The sequence below is a fragment of the Camelus ferus genome, chromosome 1 (assembly GCF_009834535.1).
Source record: "Camelus ferus isolate YT-003-E chromosome 1, BCGSAC_Cfer_1.0, whole genome shotgun sequence".
Lineage (NCBI taxonomy): Eukaryota > Metazoa > Chordata > Mammalia > Artiodactyla > Camelidae > Camelus > Camelus ferus.
This window is the reverse complement of record NC_045696.1, coordinates 50840608-50858075: the sequence shown is the minus strand read 5'-3', so window position 1 is coordinate 50858075 and position 17468 is coordinate 50840608. Positions and strand designations below refer to the sequence as shown.

Genomic DNA, 17468 nt, shown 5'->3' with positions numbered 1-17468 from the left:
ATTTCGGATACCATGCAAACATAGGATTATCAACACACATGGTGTTTGGTTCTCATGGAATTTGGGGCAAAAAAATCTGTCAGTGATTTCTATTTTACAGCTCTCTCTATTTCTCTCTCTCAATTTTGTGCTTACAGAGGAAATGAAGGAACCAGATGATCAGGATACTGATGGGGGAAAATCAGATAGATCAAAGAGTGATGAAAGGCAGTCTCGGTCCTTTAAATCTGCAACAAGATGTAAGTAAAGATTATAATTTACACTTAGGGTCTTTATTATTAAATTCAGGTAGAATAATATTTTAAAGAATACATATCTAAGTTTATATGACAGAATGATATTTATTCATTTAATTCCCTTATTAAACCTTAAGTTCTTTAAGAGCAGAGTCTGTGTTTTAATCATTTCATCTCTAGCTCCTGGAACACAGAAGGTACTGTCATCTCTGTGTTGATAATGACCTATCTTCACATCTGCTGGCTTTCTCCTGTAGGGTCTACAAAGTCTTTAATGGACTTCTCTTACACCACTGTAGTGGAAAAGAAGAGCTGGATTTCAGTTTTAAGTCCTGGGTCTACCACTTTGAGATGTTTGATCTTGGATAAATTATTTCACCTTTCTAAGCCTCAATTTTCTCACCTATTAAAATGATGATTGTGAGCTGTTTGAAGATTAAATTGGATGACATGCATGGAAGGATATCACAGAGTGCAGATGGAAGGGGAAGTGAAGGATTTTTAAGATTAATAATTTTTAATAATTAATAAGAGTTTTAAAAGATGGCTGCCTTTTTCTGACTGAACATCATGGTGTTAGGTAGCCTGGTGGAATCTTGACTTTTTTTAGTTCTAATCCTAAATATAGTTTCAGAAATACAGTTTTTACTATCCAGTTACAGGAGATCAGGTCCTGGGGAAATCAATTCATTTACAAAATTTACATTAAATTCTGTATGGTTACCAAAGGGGAAAGGTAGGATAAATCGGGGGGGAGGATAAATCGGGAGTTTAGGATTAGCAGATACAAACTACTATGCACAGAATAGCTAAACAACAAGGTCCTACTGTATAACACAGGGAACTATATTCAATAGCTTGTAATAACCTGTAATGAAAATGAATATGAAAAATAAAATTTATATGTAGAACTGAATCACTATGCTGTATAGCAGAAACTAACACAACACTGTAAATCAACTATACTTCAATTTAAAAACAAATGATTTATTCTCCTTTATCTGTGTTCACTGCCAATTCCTTTATCAATGATTCTCTCATTCTCACTGGCAGTCTTAACTCATCTAATGGCAACTTGAACTCTGTTCCCAGGGGTAAGTCGCAGGACGACACGTCAAGTTTTTAGTGTTGAGATGGGGAAATAATCTTTGCTTGGGATGGTCACAAGAAAGATCTAAGATACCTGTTAAATGGTGTTATTGGAGGGTAGTTACCCAAGGCTCTCCCTTGGGGGAATTCAAGCAGTGGGGCCCATTTAGGTGCCCAAGATAATTTTTTTTTTCTATACAAATACACGAATCCTACAGAACCGTGTCCTGTTGTCTTGCTAATTGGCTTGGCTTAGCTTTCCCACCTCATCTATGTTAGTCTTGGGCCTTATTCCTCATCTTTTAGCCTCATCTCAAATAGATCTAGTCGGTGGTTCTACTGTTTCTGGCATACTTACCATTTCTGCCTTGTTCTCCTGAAAGTTCACCCCGCCCTTTCGCCTGCTTGACATGGTATATTTGAACCATACCCATGTTTGGACTTGATCTGAATGTTGGCTTATACCTAGGTCTGTTCTACTCCCATTCCAACTCTCTTTCTCTTCTAGCTTATCCTGAAGCAAACAGTCTAACTTATTCCTGTGATATCACTCAGAGGTAGTCATACCCAGACAAGTTTGTTCTTGAATGTGCATTATTTATCTTTGACATAAAAGGTCCTTATAAATAATAAGTTTTGGTCAAATCAAATTGAATTAAAAAAGTAATAGCAGCATACTTGACCAATCTTCTTTTCTTTCTATTTTATTTTCTTGTAAGTGGAAGTGGACTGGAAATGAAGTGAAAACAGAGATTAACTCACAGGAAAAGCTTTTAAAAATTTTTGTAAAGTTATGAGTGACCAAATAAAATGATTTTTGTAGGGATTTTTGAGCTTAAAATTCATTCAACTTAGAACACAAATGAATTGGAAGTACTAGCTACTTTGGAAATAAGAAAATATTTCATTAAAATTTAGAAATTATTAAAACAAAGGATTTTTAATAGCTGCTATGAAAGAGGATTACAAATCTTTGGAAGATACCACAGACGAAACATTTACTGAAGGGGAAGAATCATATTCAGGGGACAATGACTCATATATGGAACATTTGGAAAGAAGTTCAAGTTCACTTCAAGATGATTATGCAGAAAGCACTGGTGGTAAGTATTATTAGGTTTTTTTTTTAAATCAGTTCAGTAGTTGTCACTGTTTTAAAGACAAATTGCCCAAACTGAACAGTTGTAAATCCATTAAAAAAAATTGCAAGATATGTGGGGGTGATAAAAGAAAGAGCATCAATCTTATGCTGATAGGGTGGTTTAGCAGCTCTGGGGTTGGCTAGTCTATTTCTGAGGATCACATACTCTCATACTGGGTTTTCCTGGGGAGTGGGGATGGTCTAAAGAGTGATCTACCCCAGATTAGTGAGAACAACTCTCTCTTGGAACTGACTGGGAACTGTTCTTTGGGACTGCTGGGATCATGAGCAGGGCTCAGCGTTCACCCTGATGCACACAGGCGTGTGCCTCGGTGCCCATGCTCATTAGTGGGTGGCATCCTATGTTCGGGCCAGTAGTCGTAGTTACTGCTGGAGTAAGACAGACTGGGTACATTGCTCCCGTCTTCATGAAACATGATTTTAGGATTGAGCAGACACTCTTCTTAGTTAAAACATTTTAACTTTTTAGAATCTCAGTATATGGAAACTCCTGTCCCAGCTGCAGAAGAGGCAGAGGAGGAAGTTAAGAAGAAAATATCAGAGAGCTTCTTCTACAATTATATGGAACTTGTTTCGATGCCTTTTGTGACTCCGGATTCAAACATACCACTGGATCTTCTCACACTTGTGTATCCACTCCAGTTACATACATATAGTCTTGGAATTTCAGCTTCTTAGGTCAGGGGTTGGCAAACTAGAGCCCATGCACCAAATCTGGCCCCTGGCCTTTTTTCCTAAATAAAGTTTTATTGGAACACAGCACTGCTCATTCATTTACCTTTTGTGTATGGCTGCCATCACACTGCAAGGGCAGATTTAAGCAGTTACAACAGAGACAATCTGACCCACAAAGCCTAAAATATTTACTACCTGGCCCTTTACTGAAAAAGTTTGCCAACCCCTGTCTTGGGTCATTCTAAAAAGCTTGGCCTTTAGAGAAGCTGAGACAGAAAAGCTTGCTCTTAATTTAGACTAAGATTTTGTTTGATGCCAAACAACCGTAATGAGAAATGATGATTTTTCTGGCTGTCCTTTCAGGAGACGTGATGAGGAGACCAGGAGGCCTCTGATCCCCATTCACCTCCTCTACCAGCCTGGCAGCCTCTTTTCAATGACTGTCAGTTAAAATCTTTGATCTCCCTTCTTGAAACACTGATGGGGCCACTGCCAGGCATTAGTGCTTTCACAGTATTCATCACATGAGGTACAGAGAAGACAGCCTTGAGGAACAGAATCAGAGGCCTCCTGGTCTCCTCATCACGTCTCCTCTCGGTAACTTGTGCTTGTGCTGCCTTCTCCTGGCCCCCACCTCGGGGGACTTGCTGCTCCAGGCTGCAAGGATCTCTGTGTTAGAGAGAGAAGCCTAGTTTGTAAATAATGGAGTCAGAGAGGCCTTGACTTTTGGCACAATGCGTGAATCCTTTCCACACACGCTGGATGAGTGGCTGCATAAGCTGTAGATTTTTTTTTTTAAACACTTTCACAACCAGAGCAATCACACAAAGTTATCTCATTTTTGAACAGCTTGCATTATTAGAGAGCTCTTCCAGGCCTTGAATCAAAACCTGCCTCTCTGGAATGTCCTGCATTAGACTTAGTCCTACTCCCTAGAGATGGAACAAATGTAATCTCTATTTCTTGTGAGAAGCTCAAAGAAGTCAGCTGTCATATATCCCCCATGTACTCTTTCAATTCTTTATCTACTTCAGTTTTAACATTTCTGTCTTCTAAATCAATCAAGAAATGTGTAATTTATAACATATCACCTAAACCACAGCATAAGTCATAAAAGACGCCAAACAGAACTTAACAGGGTATTTAAACCCCGTTTTAACGCAGAGGTCCTCAATGGCCACGAATGAACAGTGAGGGCCCGGGGCCTCTGATAGGAAGTTAGGAAGAAGAGCCAGAAGGGAGGGTAAGACAAAACAGAAGGGAGTTGAATGTATATCAGAACACCTGAAGAGGTGAAAACACTTTCAGAGCTCTGCTTAGGGGCTGCCTTGTCCTCTGGGGTTAGAAGGGAAAGATCAGGCTCCAGTTATGAATTCATTCATTCATTCAACTCACTCACTCACTCATTCAACTTAATAGGCTCTAAACACTGTGGTCTGCATTCCAGGAAGCAGAGAGGAGTGAGAATCAGTCTCTGCCCTCAAGCAGGTTGTGATTTATAGGGAAAGAGTTTGGGAAGTTACAGTCTCACCCACTAAGATCGAAGCAGCAGCAAGTAAGAGTCATCTCCCTGAAACTAGACATGGTAATACTAGGTAGCCGATCCTATCTCTGATTCCCCACTGTCATCCAAGGTCGTGAAGAGATGGCAGCCCACTTCTACTCTCACAGTTACAGACATACTTTCAGCCCTCTGAAGTATGACACTGGCGCCTGGGAAAAGGGAAAGGGGAGGAGGAAAAAGGAAAGGTGAGAGCGTAGTCTGGGGAGAGGGAAGGAGAGGGTAGGCAAAACTTCTGCCCTGCACCGGACTCTGGAAGACCAGGGACTGTCGATTCCACTCTTTTCTTTGTAAAGAGTCCTCGGATATTAACCACGAGGCCAGAGCAGCTTCATCTAGAGCTTGGATCACATATTTACTCATATGCCTTTATAAGATTCAGTTTTAGGCATTTATATCTTTTAAATTGATAAAATTCCTTTTTCTTGAACAGATCAAATGTTCTGAAATATTCTCTCTCTCTTTTTCAATTTAACTGTTAGACAATGAGATAAGGAAAGTAACTTGTAGTTCATTATAATTTGTATGTACTTTACAATTCAAATCGCATTCATTAAAATCTTTTTTTTTTACATTCTATATATCCTTCTTGTTAAAAGTTCCACATAATTTCTTTCTCTGAAAATATTTACTTAGAAATAAGGTGAATTCTCTAAAATCAGATTTTTTTTAAATAAGGGCTCAAGAAATAAAGATTTCTCCAATGATTCTTCAACTTTTGTGTTCAGCAGTGAGTTCTTCGAAAATAGGAATCTATTTCCTTAAGATACGCTATAATATGTTTCTTTGGCAAGCTATAATTTCTTTAATAGATTGATCTATTATTACATTTATATCTTGGGTTATAGTAATTTGAATTTGAATGGAGTGATAAAGTACATTTAAAAGATGTTTTATAACTCAGATTTTTAAAACCTCTATTTTGAATTAATGCAGTTTTACTCTATAGCATAAATGCACACACACATATACACTCATCTACACACCCATACACACTAATAATCTCAGAAAGGAAATGTTAGGGTATTTATTTTATATTCTTACATACTACATATTATTTAGTCAGTTTTCATGGTTTTTCATGTGATAACATTTCAATTATATTTATGTGAATTTATTACATAATCACTGGTGTGTCAATTTCACAAGCATGTCAGAATTTTAAACGGCTTATCTTTCAGCATCAAGGAAGAGACCTACAGGATCATTTTACTGTGTTCAGTCAACAAACTAAACAGGCATTAGGAGAACAAAGATGACAAAGACAGACTTCCTCCCGCATTATGATGTGATTTAGTTTCAGCAGGAGAGAGGGAAATGAAGTTATTTAGGGGACAACTTTACTCTCTATAGTACCCAAATTGAAAGTTTAACTTGATTTTTTACTGCAAACAAAATTAGTATGCTTTCAGGATTTTCCTAAGAAAATTAAAATATTGACTAAATCAGAGTAGGAGAATTTTTACATAATTTAAAAACAAGATTGCATTAGTAATACATTTTTTAAAAACTCTGAGTTTTGGTGTAAAATTCATACTTCAACACTGAATCTTTATCTAAGGATTTGGTTTTTTTTTTTTTTTTTTAACATATTGATTTCATTGCTTTTCCTGTCTCTAGGGTGGTTACTTTGGTTCACCTCTTTTCCTTAGCAGCTTTCCCTCAGACATTCCTTTGGTTATGACTGCAGAAAGCGGGCCAACCTACAACTTCTGGACAGCAATACCGTGATGTACATAGCTGGGAACCAGCTGATCCTTCTAAATTTGAAAACCAAGGAACAGACCTACCTGCGAAGTAGCAGTGGCAGAGGAATTGGTGTCATTGGGGTATGTCTTTACTAACTTAGAAAAAAAATTCTTTGTTCTGTAGACCAGCTGGACTGTGAGGTGCCAGGGCCACATGCAGTACTGTGGGATTACATGAAATGCACAGCAGTCTTTAAGGCATTTTCTTGGGCTATATACATACGTTTTATTTTTGTTTATTACCAGGTTCCAAAGCAGTCACCTTTAGAACTTAGGTTGAAAAGGACACAGCTTTAAGTCAACTGGAGATGGTATGAGTCTAAAAGAGGTAGACATAGAAAACTTAGATGTTAAAAATAAAACTCTACAGAGAACTTATTTTGTGCCATAAATTCTAAATATATGTATGCGTATAATGAGTTTAAAAATCTCTTTGAAGTCTTTGAGTTAATTTCATCCTCTATGTGAGTAATCTGTGGTAGTAAATGTGTGGATTTCAATTCCGTGATTGCAGCCACTGCTTTCACTGACATTATCCCATGCAATAGTACACTATTATATTAATAATACTACCATCTCATTTTGCAGATAAGGAAACCAGGGCTAATAGAGGTTCAGTGACTTCCCACAGTCATGCAGGTTTTTCACACTGAATGGTATGTTGCTATTCTGCAAAAACACTGTGGTGAATAACACAAATGATAATTCACATATGAATTAGAGCTAAATGCCAGGTAAGATGTGAACATAGAGTTGAACATTAGAGATGAAGTACAGATTGCACACTCAGTAGTTTCGAGCAGTTGACAAAAGGATCTGTGTGTGATTTGGAGCCTCTCTTCATCCTCAGGTGTCTGTCTCCATCAGTCATCATCTTTCTTGTATCTTCAGCCTCTACTTCCTTGGGCTTTCCATCCTCAGCCCAAAAGCAAACTAAATCAACTTGTTCTCAGTTTAAAAGGCCCCTCTCTGACCATACATTCTCTTTACCCAGTGACCTTTAAGCTTTCATCCAGAGCCAAACATCTGCTGTCTGTTTCCCCATCACCTCACTAAGGTGACCAAAGGCCCTCTTAATAGCCAAATCTGAAGAATACTTTTCTAATTACCTGACCTCCCTGTAGCAATGGCCCCACAACTGAGCTTTACTCTTGGCTGTTTTTCTACTCTCTGCTCCTTAAAGCAGGTGTCCCTAGATCTACTCTCACCAGTAACCAATGGCCTGAGGGATGCCTCTCGGTGTCACTGGAGTCATGAGAGGACCATCCATTCAGATGAGGCTGAGAGAGACAATGAGGGAAAGGAGGAGAAATATACAGGATTGGGGGCTGAAACAAGCAGCAGTTCCACATGAGATGCTCAAGAGGGTTTCTAGAGGGATCGGATCCAAATACCAAATCCCCACTCCTGCCCTTCCTGCTGGGTGTGAGCAGACCAGAAGGAACTAGGAGGTGCAGGGCCCTCTTCACAGCACAATGCTGAGGCCAGGGCTTCTGGCAGAAAGACTGATGTGGCTCCAGCAGAGAGAATGGGCCAAGCCTGCAGGAAGCAGTGGGAAACAGTTTGATCGGGTTAGATTTAGTTGTGAAGTGGAGGTGAGTGAGGAGGTTTTGAAGATTCTTGATCTGGGGAGTGAAGCAGGGACATGGCAATGGGATGGAGAAGATGAGGAAATCTGAGACCCAAAAACAGGACTTAGATTGCCTAAGGATGTGGTGAGATGAAAGAGTCAAAGATAATCTCAGGTTTGTTTCCTTCTTGATCATCTATCTGGATATAGCATGTGTATATAATTAAGTCTTTGTCTTCAGGGAGTTTGTTATAAGACGAATTAATGAATTCAGCAAGAATTTATTGTATAAAACTCTGCAGCCAATGCTCAAAACATGCAGGGATTCAGAGGAAGAAGGGTTCATGACTCCTGTGAATTCAGAGTTTAAAATCCATCTAAAGAGACAGGATCCATATTAAAAAGCAAAAAACCCCAAGGCTAGATGTATACAAGTACCTGGTACTGTGGGACCAGCTGTTGCAAATGTTCATGGGCCCAAGGTGAGGGTCACGGGCTCTCTGGAGGGAAGTCAACTGGGGCCATCTTGGGGTGTCATGAGCCCTGGGGTCCACACCATCTGCAGAGGACTCAGCAATATCTAACTCACTTGTTTTTCTATCACTTTGTGGCCAACAGGAGTTTTGGAATGCCCATTTTACTTTGCTATATGATAATTTGGCTTGAGGTCAGTGCTTAGGGATGTAGTGAAGTCAAGAATGTGGTCAAGAATGCTCACCCTAAACTGTACCCCCTGGACTCCGAGCACTCGTGTGTCCACGGGGCTCGTCTCCATGTGTGCTGGGGCTTCTGGAGCCTGGATCGTGACAGGGGCCTTCCTCCACTGCCCACATTGCTTCACTTTTTCTGAAACAGTTATCTATTTGTGGATGAGCAATTCTTCCATGAGGCTATGAGAAACCTGTGAGAAATGTGTTCCGGGGCATATAAACTATCTTCCAGAAAAGATAGGGTGAATCTATATGTTGAGTATGACTATGAGTATATAGTGACTTACTGTTCCAGGTCTCCACTAAAAATAAAGCAAAACAGCAAACCCAACCCCACAGCAGCTTCTGATCTGGAAGAGCAGAAGTATTTTTACTTACTATAGACAAGACCTAAACAGGTGAAAGATTTGCCTGAATGCCCATTCAGATTTCTGTGACCCCCATATCTTACAGAATATTCCCTTGTAAGTGGGGAATCTAGAAATGTCTCAATGCATTTCTCACTAAATTCATAGAATCTGCTATTTGTTGTTGGTAGCGCTGGAGGTACTGAGGATTGAACTCAGGACCTCATGCTTACAAGGCAAACACCCTGCCCCTGAGCTATACCCTCCCCTTGAATCTACTACTTTTTAGTTCCATTTTCTTCTTAGCCCCAACACCTGGCTTGAATCCACGCTCTTGCATTTACCAGCTGTATAACTTCAAGCAAGTTACTTAACCTCTCTTTTCCTCAGTTTCCCCATCAATAAGGTGGGAATAAAAATGATATACAACCTCACAAGGTTGATGTGAAATTTAAGGAAATTAATTCATGTCAAACTTAGTGTCTGGTACATAGTAAGTACTCAATAAATGTTATCTGTTTTCAACATTATCATTATCTCACTGAGTATCCATCCTATAAACACAAGCCTTGTTCCAAGCTGAAGTGATGGGTATTTACTTGAATTGAAGAATAAAAGGCGACTTACCAGTTGGAAGACAGCCTGTTATGGGTCTTAGGTTCCCACATGCGGAGGGATGAAGAAGAGCAAGAACCTAATCTTGGGTACAAGGACTTCCAGTGCCCTCTGTGCCCGAGAATACTCCCTAAGGTATATAATCAGGAGTTGCAAAATGGTAACTGAAAGTGGAATTTTATAAATGTGTGTTTTAAATAGCTTTTCTTATAACAGCCTATTTTTATTTTTATTTTTTGACTACTCATTTACTCTTCCTGCACATTGGCAGGAATAAACAAAAGTAACAGAAGTGAACCTACGATTCCATCCAATTTATATGGCTATTACTGAAATGCTGACACAAATAGTTTGTCAAGGGCTTATTTACTATATTTTCCTCTACTTCTGGCTTGGAAATATTGTTATCTTTCACACTTCCACTAAGTTTACATCCATTTCTGGTAAGTTTGTCCAAGGTGAAATTTTAGAAATTGTGATGTAACCTACTCTGGAAACATGAATTTTTTAATTCAAATATGTAAGTTAATTTATATGCAGGGTAAACAATTCATCTAACTCAGCTGTTCTCCAAGAGTGCCCCCCCCCCAACCCCGAGCCAGCAGCATCAACATCACCTGGGAACTTGTTAGAATTGTAACTGAATTCTCAGGTCCCAGCCCTGATTTACTAATCAGAAACCTGGTGTTAAGGCTTGTAATCTGAGCTTTAATAAGCCCTCCCTGTGATTCTGATGCCTGCTCAATGTTCTAGCTTCTTCTGATGGCAATTTTTTAAATTGTAGAGTTAGATATGCCTCTATTAATGAAAGTGAAACTTAAATGAGTATTCTTCTTGTTTTCAGTTTAAGTTATATTCATTGTCAAGAATTTGTTAGATGACCTTTTTTTTAATTAAAGTATAGTCATTTACAATGTTGTCAATTTCTGGTGTATAGCATAATGTTTCAGTCATATATAAACATACATATATTCGTTTTCATATTCTTTTCACCATAAGTTACTATGAGATATTGAATATAGTTTCCTGTGCTATACAGTATAAACTTGTTGTTTATCTATTATATATATATTAGTATCTGCAAATCTTGAACTTCCAATTTACCTCTTCCAACCCCCTTTACCCCTGGTAACCACAAGTTTGTTTTCTATGTCTGTGATTCTGTTTCTGTTTTGTAGATAAGTTTATTTGTGTCTTTTTTTAAGATTCCACATATAAGTGATATTATATGGTATTTTTCTTTCTCTTTCTGGCTTCCTTCACTTAGAATGATGATCTCCAGGTCCATCCATGTTGTAGGAAAAAGATGCCTAGTTTTGAGTTTTCTACTGGAGTTGATCCTAATAAATTATAAAGTAACAGATACTAAGTACTGTATTAATAGAACTGTTTATATGACAATTTCCCTTTTAATACTTTAGTGAGATTTTATTTTTTATAGGTTCACCCATATAAAACTTGCTTCACAGTAGCAGAGAAAGGAGCTTTTCCCAAAGATTATCATTTATGAATATCCTTCTTTGAGGCCCTACAGAATCCTTCAAGGTGAGTCCAGTAGAATCTCTAAAATATCCCATGTTCAAGGTTAACAACATTCTGAAGATGTAACATTGTTGTAGCATCAGGTTCCTCCAGAGAAACAGAACTAGTAGGAGGTAGAAGAGAGATTTATTCAAAGGAATTGGCTTATGTAATTTTGGGGGCTGGCAGGTCTGAAGTTGACAGGGCAGGCTAGCAGTCTGGAAATTCTTGGGCAGGAATTGATTCTACATCTTCAGGCAGAATTTCTTCTTCCTCAGGGAAACCTCAGTTCTGCTTTTAAGTGCTTTCAGCTGATGGGATGAGGCCCACCCTGGTTATCAAGGATAATCTTTAAAGTCAGCTGATTAGAGATGTTGACCACACCTACAAAATACCTTCATAGCAACATCCAGAGTGGTGTTTAATTGAATAGTTGATACTGTAGCCCAAGTATCTTACAATTCTGTTTTCCACATAATTAATTTCAGCAGTCGGTTTTTAAGAAGGATTTTATTTTCAGAGCAGTTTTAGGTTTACAATAAAATTGAGAGGAAGGGTCAGAGATTTCCCATATACCTCTCCCCTCACACATGCATAGCCTGCTCATCAACACCACGTCTCAGAATGGCGCGTTTTCACCAAGAATGAGCCAACAGTAATGCCATAACCACCCAAAGTCCTTAATTTCCCTTAGGGTTCCTTTTGGTGTTGTATATTCATTTAGACAAATGTATAATGATATCTGTCCCTCATTATAATATCATTCAGAGTATTTTCACTGTCCTAAATACCATCTGTGCTCTGTCCATTCATAACTGCCCCGTCCCCCCTTGGCAACCACTGACCTTTTTATTGACTGTATAGTTTTGCCTTTTCCAAAATGTCATATAGTTGGAATTATACAGTATATAGCCTTCTCAGGTTGGCCTTTTTTACTTAGTAATGTGCATTTCAGTTTCCACTATGTCTTTGATGGCTCAATAGCCATTCCTTTTCAGTGCTGAATAATATTCCATTGTCTGTATGTACTACATTTTATGTATCCATTCACCTACGAAGGGGCATCTTAGTTGCTGTCATTCATTTCACTTATATATAAGCTTATCTGTAAGCACTCATTTTACTTATACACAAGCATATATATGTATATATACACACACATACATAAGCATACATAATCTAATACATTGTTGCTTTTGTTTGGAACAGACTCTTATCTGTTACATCAATTAAGAATAAGAAAAAGTTTTTATTTTACCTTCATATACTCCTTTAATGCTTTTCCTTTATTTATCTAAATCCAAATTTCTGACATTTTTCTTCTAAAGAACTTCTTTTAACATTTCTCATAAGGGAGGTCTCCTGGCAACAAATTCCCTCAATGTTTGGTGGTCTGTAAAACTCTTTATCCATCATTTTTGAAAGATAATTTTGCAGGGTGCAGAATTCTAGGTTGGTGGGGTTTTTTTCCTTTCCTTTTAACACTTTAAATAATTTCACTCCACTCTTCTTGCTTACATGATTTCTGAGGAGAAGTCAGATGTAATTCTTATCTTTGTTCTTCTATAGATAAGAGTTTTTTTTCTCCTCTGGATGTTTTTTTTTCTTCCAGTATTTTTTCTTTGTCTTTCATTTACTGTAGTTTTTTGTTTGTTTGTTTGTTTGTTTGTTTTTTGGCATTTATCCTGGTTGGTGATATCTAAGCTTACTAGATCTGCAGTTTGGTATCCGACATTAAGTTGGGAGAAATTCTCAGTCATTATTATTTTAAATATTTCTTATGTTCCTGTCTCTCTTTCTTCTCCTTCTGGTATTCCCATCACACATATGTTCCACTTTTTGTGTTTGTCCCACAGTCCTTAGCTCTTCGTTCTGTTTTGATCAGTCTTTGTTCTCCTTGCTCTTCAGTTTTTGAGGATTCTGTTGAGACACCCTGTAGCTAAGAGATTCTTTCCTCAGCTGTGTCCAATCTAGTAATCCCATCAAAAGCATTCTTCATCTGTGAGAGTGGTTTTTAGCTCTAGCTCTTCTTTTTGGTTCTTCTTAGGATTTCCATCTCTCTGCTGACATTGCCCATCTATTCTTGCATGTTGTCTACTTTCTCCATTAGTGCCCTTGGTGTATTAATTATAGTGGTTTTAAGTTCCCAGTCTGATAATTCCAATATCTATGCTGTGTCTGGTTGTGATGCATGCTCTGTCTCTTCAAATTGCCTTTTTTTGCTTTTTGGTATGCCTTGTACTTTTTTCTTGATAGCTAGCTAGATGTGATGTACTGGGTAAAAAGAACTGCTGGAAATAGGCCTTTAGTGTCCTTGTGGTGTGGGGGAGGGGAAGCATTTTTTTAGTCCTGTGATTAGGTCTCAATTTTTTAGTGAGCTGGTGCCTCTGAACTGTGAATTTCACAAACATTTCCCAGCATTTTTCTTCCCCCTTAAGTGGGACAGGACGGTGAGAGTGGGCTGAAGTTGGATACTTACTCTCCAGGTCAATCAGGCTCTGGTTAATTAGTTTCCCCTGAGCGTAGACCTTATTAAGGAGAACAGAATGCTCGGGTGTATTTCAAAATGGCTCCTTTTCCTTTTCCTCTGCTGGAAGCCTGGGGGGATTTTTCGAGATTTTTTACTGCAGGAATCTGGTCAAGCTCCTGGAGGAGCTCACAATCTCACAATATTGTTGGGGCCACCTTATGACTGCATCCCTCTGGAGTTTTTAACTCTCAGGCTTGTCCACGCTGAGGCTACAGCAAATCGTCAGATCTAGTTGAGGCTTTACTGCCGGGCAGTGGGTTCCTTGAGCTGTTCTGGCTGTTTCTGCTTGTAAGTCTCCGCTCTGGTAAATTGTAAATCCCTGTATTCACCCTTTGGTCTCTCTAGTCTGGGGGGCAGCGTTTTGCCCTGTGTCCTTCCCTCTCTTGTAGATCCAGGAAGAGTTGTTGATTTTTCAGTCTATTTAGCTAAAAAGTTGTCTTGTTAGGCTGGAATGGCGGCGTCTAAGCTCTTAACATGCCTAACCAGTAACCTGAAGTCGTTAATTTTTGTTTTGTGACGTTTTCAGTGGCAAATTTTAAATGCTGATTTCTTTCTGCTATCTAGCATGCTTTTCTGTCCTGGCTTCATAAAGTGGAGTATGTTCTCAAAGCGTTTTCCTCATGTAAAATGTGATTAAAAATTCTTCATCCTCACCACTCATACATGTAATTCATTCTAAAGCCAATGGTGGTGAATGATTTTGGAATTGTTTCTTTAGGGGATTCTTGGTCTTCTTCCGTCAGTGCACATCACCGAGGGTGCTCTCTCTTTTTCCCTTTTTTTTTTTTTTTTGATAATATGGTTTTGAAAATTAAATAAATGCTGCCCCTGTGCATTAGACTCCCATTCATCCTTTCATCCTCTCAGATGGGACTGAACTGGCCTATGCTTACGTGGACTTTAACTACGATGGTACCCTGCTGGCCTCTGTTGGCGGCAACCCCGATCACACACTAACCATCTGGAACTGGAAAGAAGAGCAGCCCCTACTGAGGACAAAAGCTTTTTCCCAGGAAGTTTTTAAGGTTACTTTCAATCCTGAAAACGACGAGCAGCTTACTACATCAGGATCAGGCCACATCAAGTAGGTTGTGTGACTGAGAACAGGTGCTAGTAGTTTATCGTAAGGGTCTTTGCTAAGAGGATTAAACAGCTGGAGACATTTTTGCTGGTGTTGTTAACAGGATATTTTTTATGGTGTTACTTTAAAAAACTGTTGTGCAGCTTTTGTAATTGGAAATGGGGATTTTATTGCTGAAGACAGTGCAGATAAAAGAAAGGCTTTTAAATTTAACTTGCTGCCTTCTTGTAGGCTTCTCTTCCTACAGGTTTGTATAATGTATTAACATTAGCGTGCTGTGTCCAAGTTCATATTGAACTTTCAGATCCACTATTAAATGTGGTGTAGCAATGTTGTGTGATGGGTAAGTCATCTTGTTGTCTCTGAACTCAGTCTTCATTTGTAAAACAAGAATTATAAGAGAATCATTTCTGATGCAGGAACTTCAATACTAAATGGCAGCAGAGTTTACTCTTGATTTCAGGTCTTTGGGTCTTTTTCACCGTATCATACACTGGTCTTTTTTCAGGACGGGGTGATTTTGTCCTTTATTTAAGAACCTTCAAGCACTACTCTCCAGGTGCCCATGACTTGATTCCCAGTGTCTTTATGAGAAAGACATTTTTAACTATCCTTAAATCCTTTTTATTCCAATTTAAACCTGGCCTTTTTGAAATATAGAATAATTGAACAGATCTGTTTAAAAAATCTTGGAATTGTCACTAACTCTGCTAGCTATAGATTAAATTCTAACTTACCTTCTCCCATCGCTTACTAAGGTGCATATTTTCTATATACTCTATATTTTGGGGGAAAGATAAATGTTGAACAATGTGTGATGTGTGTGATGTGCTATAAAAGAAACATAGAGGAAATAGAAACAGATGATCAGGGGACCTGCCATAGCCTGGGAGAAGGGCATTGGTCATTTAGGCTCTTGGCTTCATGTTATTGGCTGTTGATATTGTCCATTATCTATTTTACATCCAGTTGATAGGTCAGATTATTTTTTCTTACATGATTTTCTTCATTCTAACTATTCATTTGTTGAGGCTACGAATAAGAAAATGTTAGCAATACTAACATTTATTGATTGCTTTTATGTGCTAGGCACTGTTCTAAGAGTTTTTCAACAGTTTTACAAGGTTGGTGCTACTAATATTCTCATTTTATACAAGAGAGAGTGAAGGCATAGTGTGATCAAAAAAATTACTCAAAGTTACACAGCGAGTAAGTTAGAATTTTTGTGAAAACCTTCACATCCTCTAAAGCAGTACTGTGCAGTAGAACCTTCTTCCAGGGTGGGAATGTTCTGTGCTGTCCCATCTACTGGACTCTAGCCACATGTAGCTATTGAAAACTTTCAACTGGCTGGTCTGAATGACAGACCAATTTTTAAATTTTACTTAATGTTATTTTAAATTAAAATGATCAAACTTGTGGCTATTGCATAGGACAACACAACTTTAAAATATAAGATTTACAAAGGCAGGGAATTTTGGGGTTTTTTTTTTTTTTTTTTTTTTGGTCTATTTTGCTCAATGCTGAATTCATATTGCCTAGAACTTTGCCTGACAGGTAGTTGATAATACATGTTAGTTGGATGAATGAATAAATGAAATAATATGTGACTCTGAAATATGTAAATGTCCAAGTGACGCTAAAATTAAAGTAAATAAAACTTCTCTGAGGTACATTCAGTCTCTTATTTGTTTGCAGGTTCTGGGAAATGGCTCTAACATTCACTGGCCTCAAGCTTCAGGGTTTCTTGGGTCGATTTGGTAAAACAGCCACTACTGATATAGAAGGTTATATGGAGCTCCCAGATGGGAAGGTGAATATAGCCACTATTCTGTAATAATAAAATTGTTTTCAAGTGATATACATATATGAAAGCACATCACACAGTCTAAAAAGCACTGCCAATATTGGCAGTAACAGATACTATGATTGTAAATATAATAAGCATTTAATTTTGCCTCTTTAGATGATCAATTTTAATTCTGTGAAATTATCATAATCAACATGTACATTTCATTCTGTTTTTACTAAGTATTATGCACACATCAAGTATGCAAGCACTTTCAAATATTAACATAGTGACGTACCTGTCGCTTTTAATTATGTCATGGAGTTGCAATGTTTGTGAAGTTTATCTTTTCCTTCTCCTCCTTTGCCATGATACTCCAAGAGGACTTACTGCATCAAAGGTTATATACAGTCTTGTGGCTTTTGTTTTTATTGTCAGATTATTATTCAGAAAGACCGAACAATTTTATAATAACATCTGCAACACTGCAATTTTAATCTGTTAGTTTATTCTTTAATATTGTTAATTGCTTCTTATGTAATTTATAGGCATATTGCCTATAGGGTCAGTTCTCCATTAATATTGTATTTGGCTTCCTATTAGGATGAGTTATATAGTATTACTTGTGATCATCTCAGATATAAGTAAATGCCAGCATACTCTGAGGAACCAAGTGGTCTAGTCATTACTTAGTGGAATATTCTCAATTTGAAATCATGGTGTATGAGAGGAAATGAAGAACCTTGGATGCTGACTAAATTATATATCCAAACCTATAAGATGATCATAAGTCATTCTAGCTTCAAATTCTGAATTCTGTAATAAGTAAGCTAA

The 17468-nt window shown here is 38.0% G+C and overlaps 1 protein-coding gene and 1 non-coding gene across 2 annotated transcripts in view; one reads left to right on the top strand and one right to left on the bottom strand.

Moving 5' to 3' along the window:
* CFAP44 (cilia and flagella associated protein 44) overlaps window positions 1-17468 on the top strand; it is a 99287-nt gene that overhangs the window by 7025 nt on the left and 74794 nt on the right. The window contains 8 exon segments of the mRNA XM_032479202.1: window positions 138-239; window positions 2273-2428; window positions 2957-3116; window positions 6390-6552; window positions 11155-11199; window positions 11201-11258; window positions 14632-14848; window positions 16544-16658. Coding sequence (XP_032335093.1) covers window positions 143-239; window positions 2273-2428; window positions 2957-3116; window positions 6390-6552; window positions 11155-11199; window positions 11201-11258; window positions 14632-14848; window positions 16544-16658 — 1011 coding nt within the window. The 5' untranslated portion in view covers window positions 138-142.
* Window positions 9293-9364, bottom strand: TRNAT-UGU. The gene has a single exon. It is a non-coding gene; the product is annotated as a tRNA-Thr (tRNA).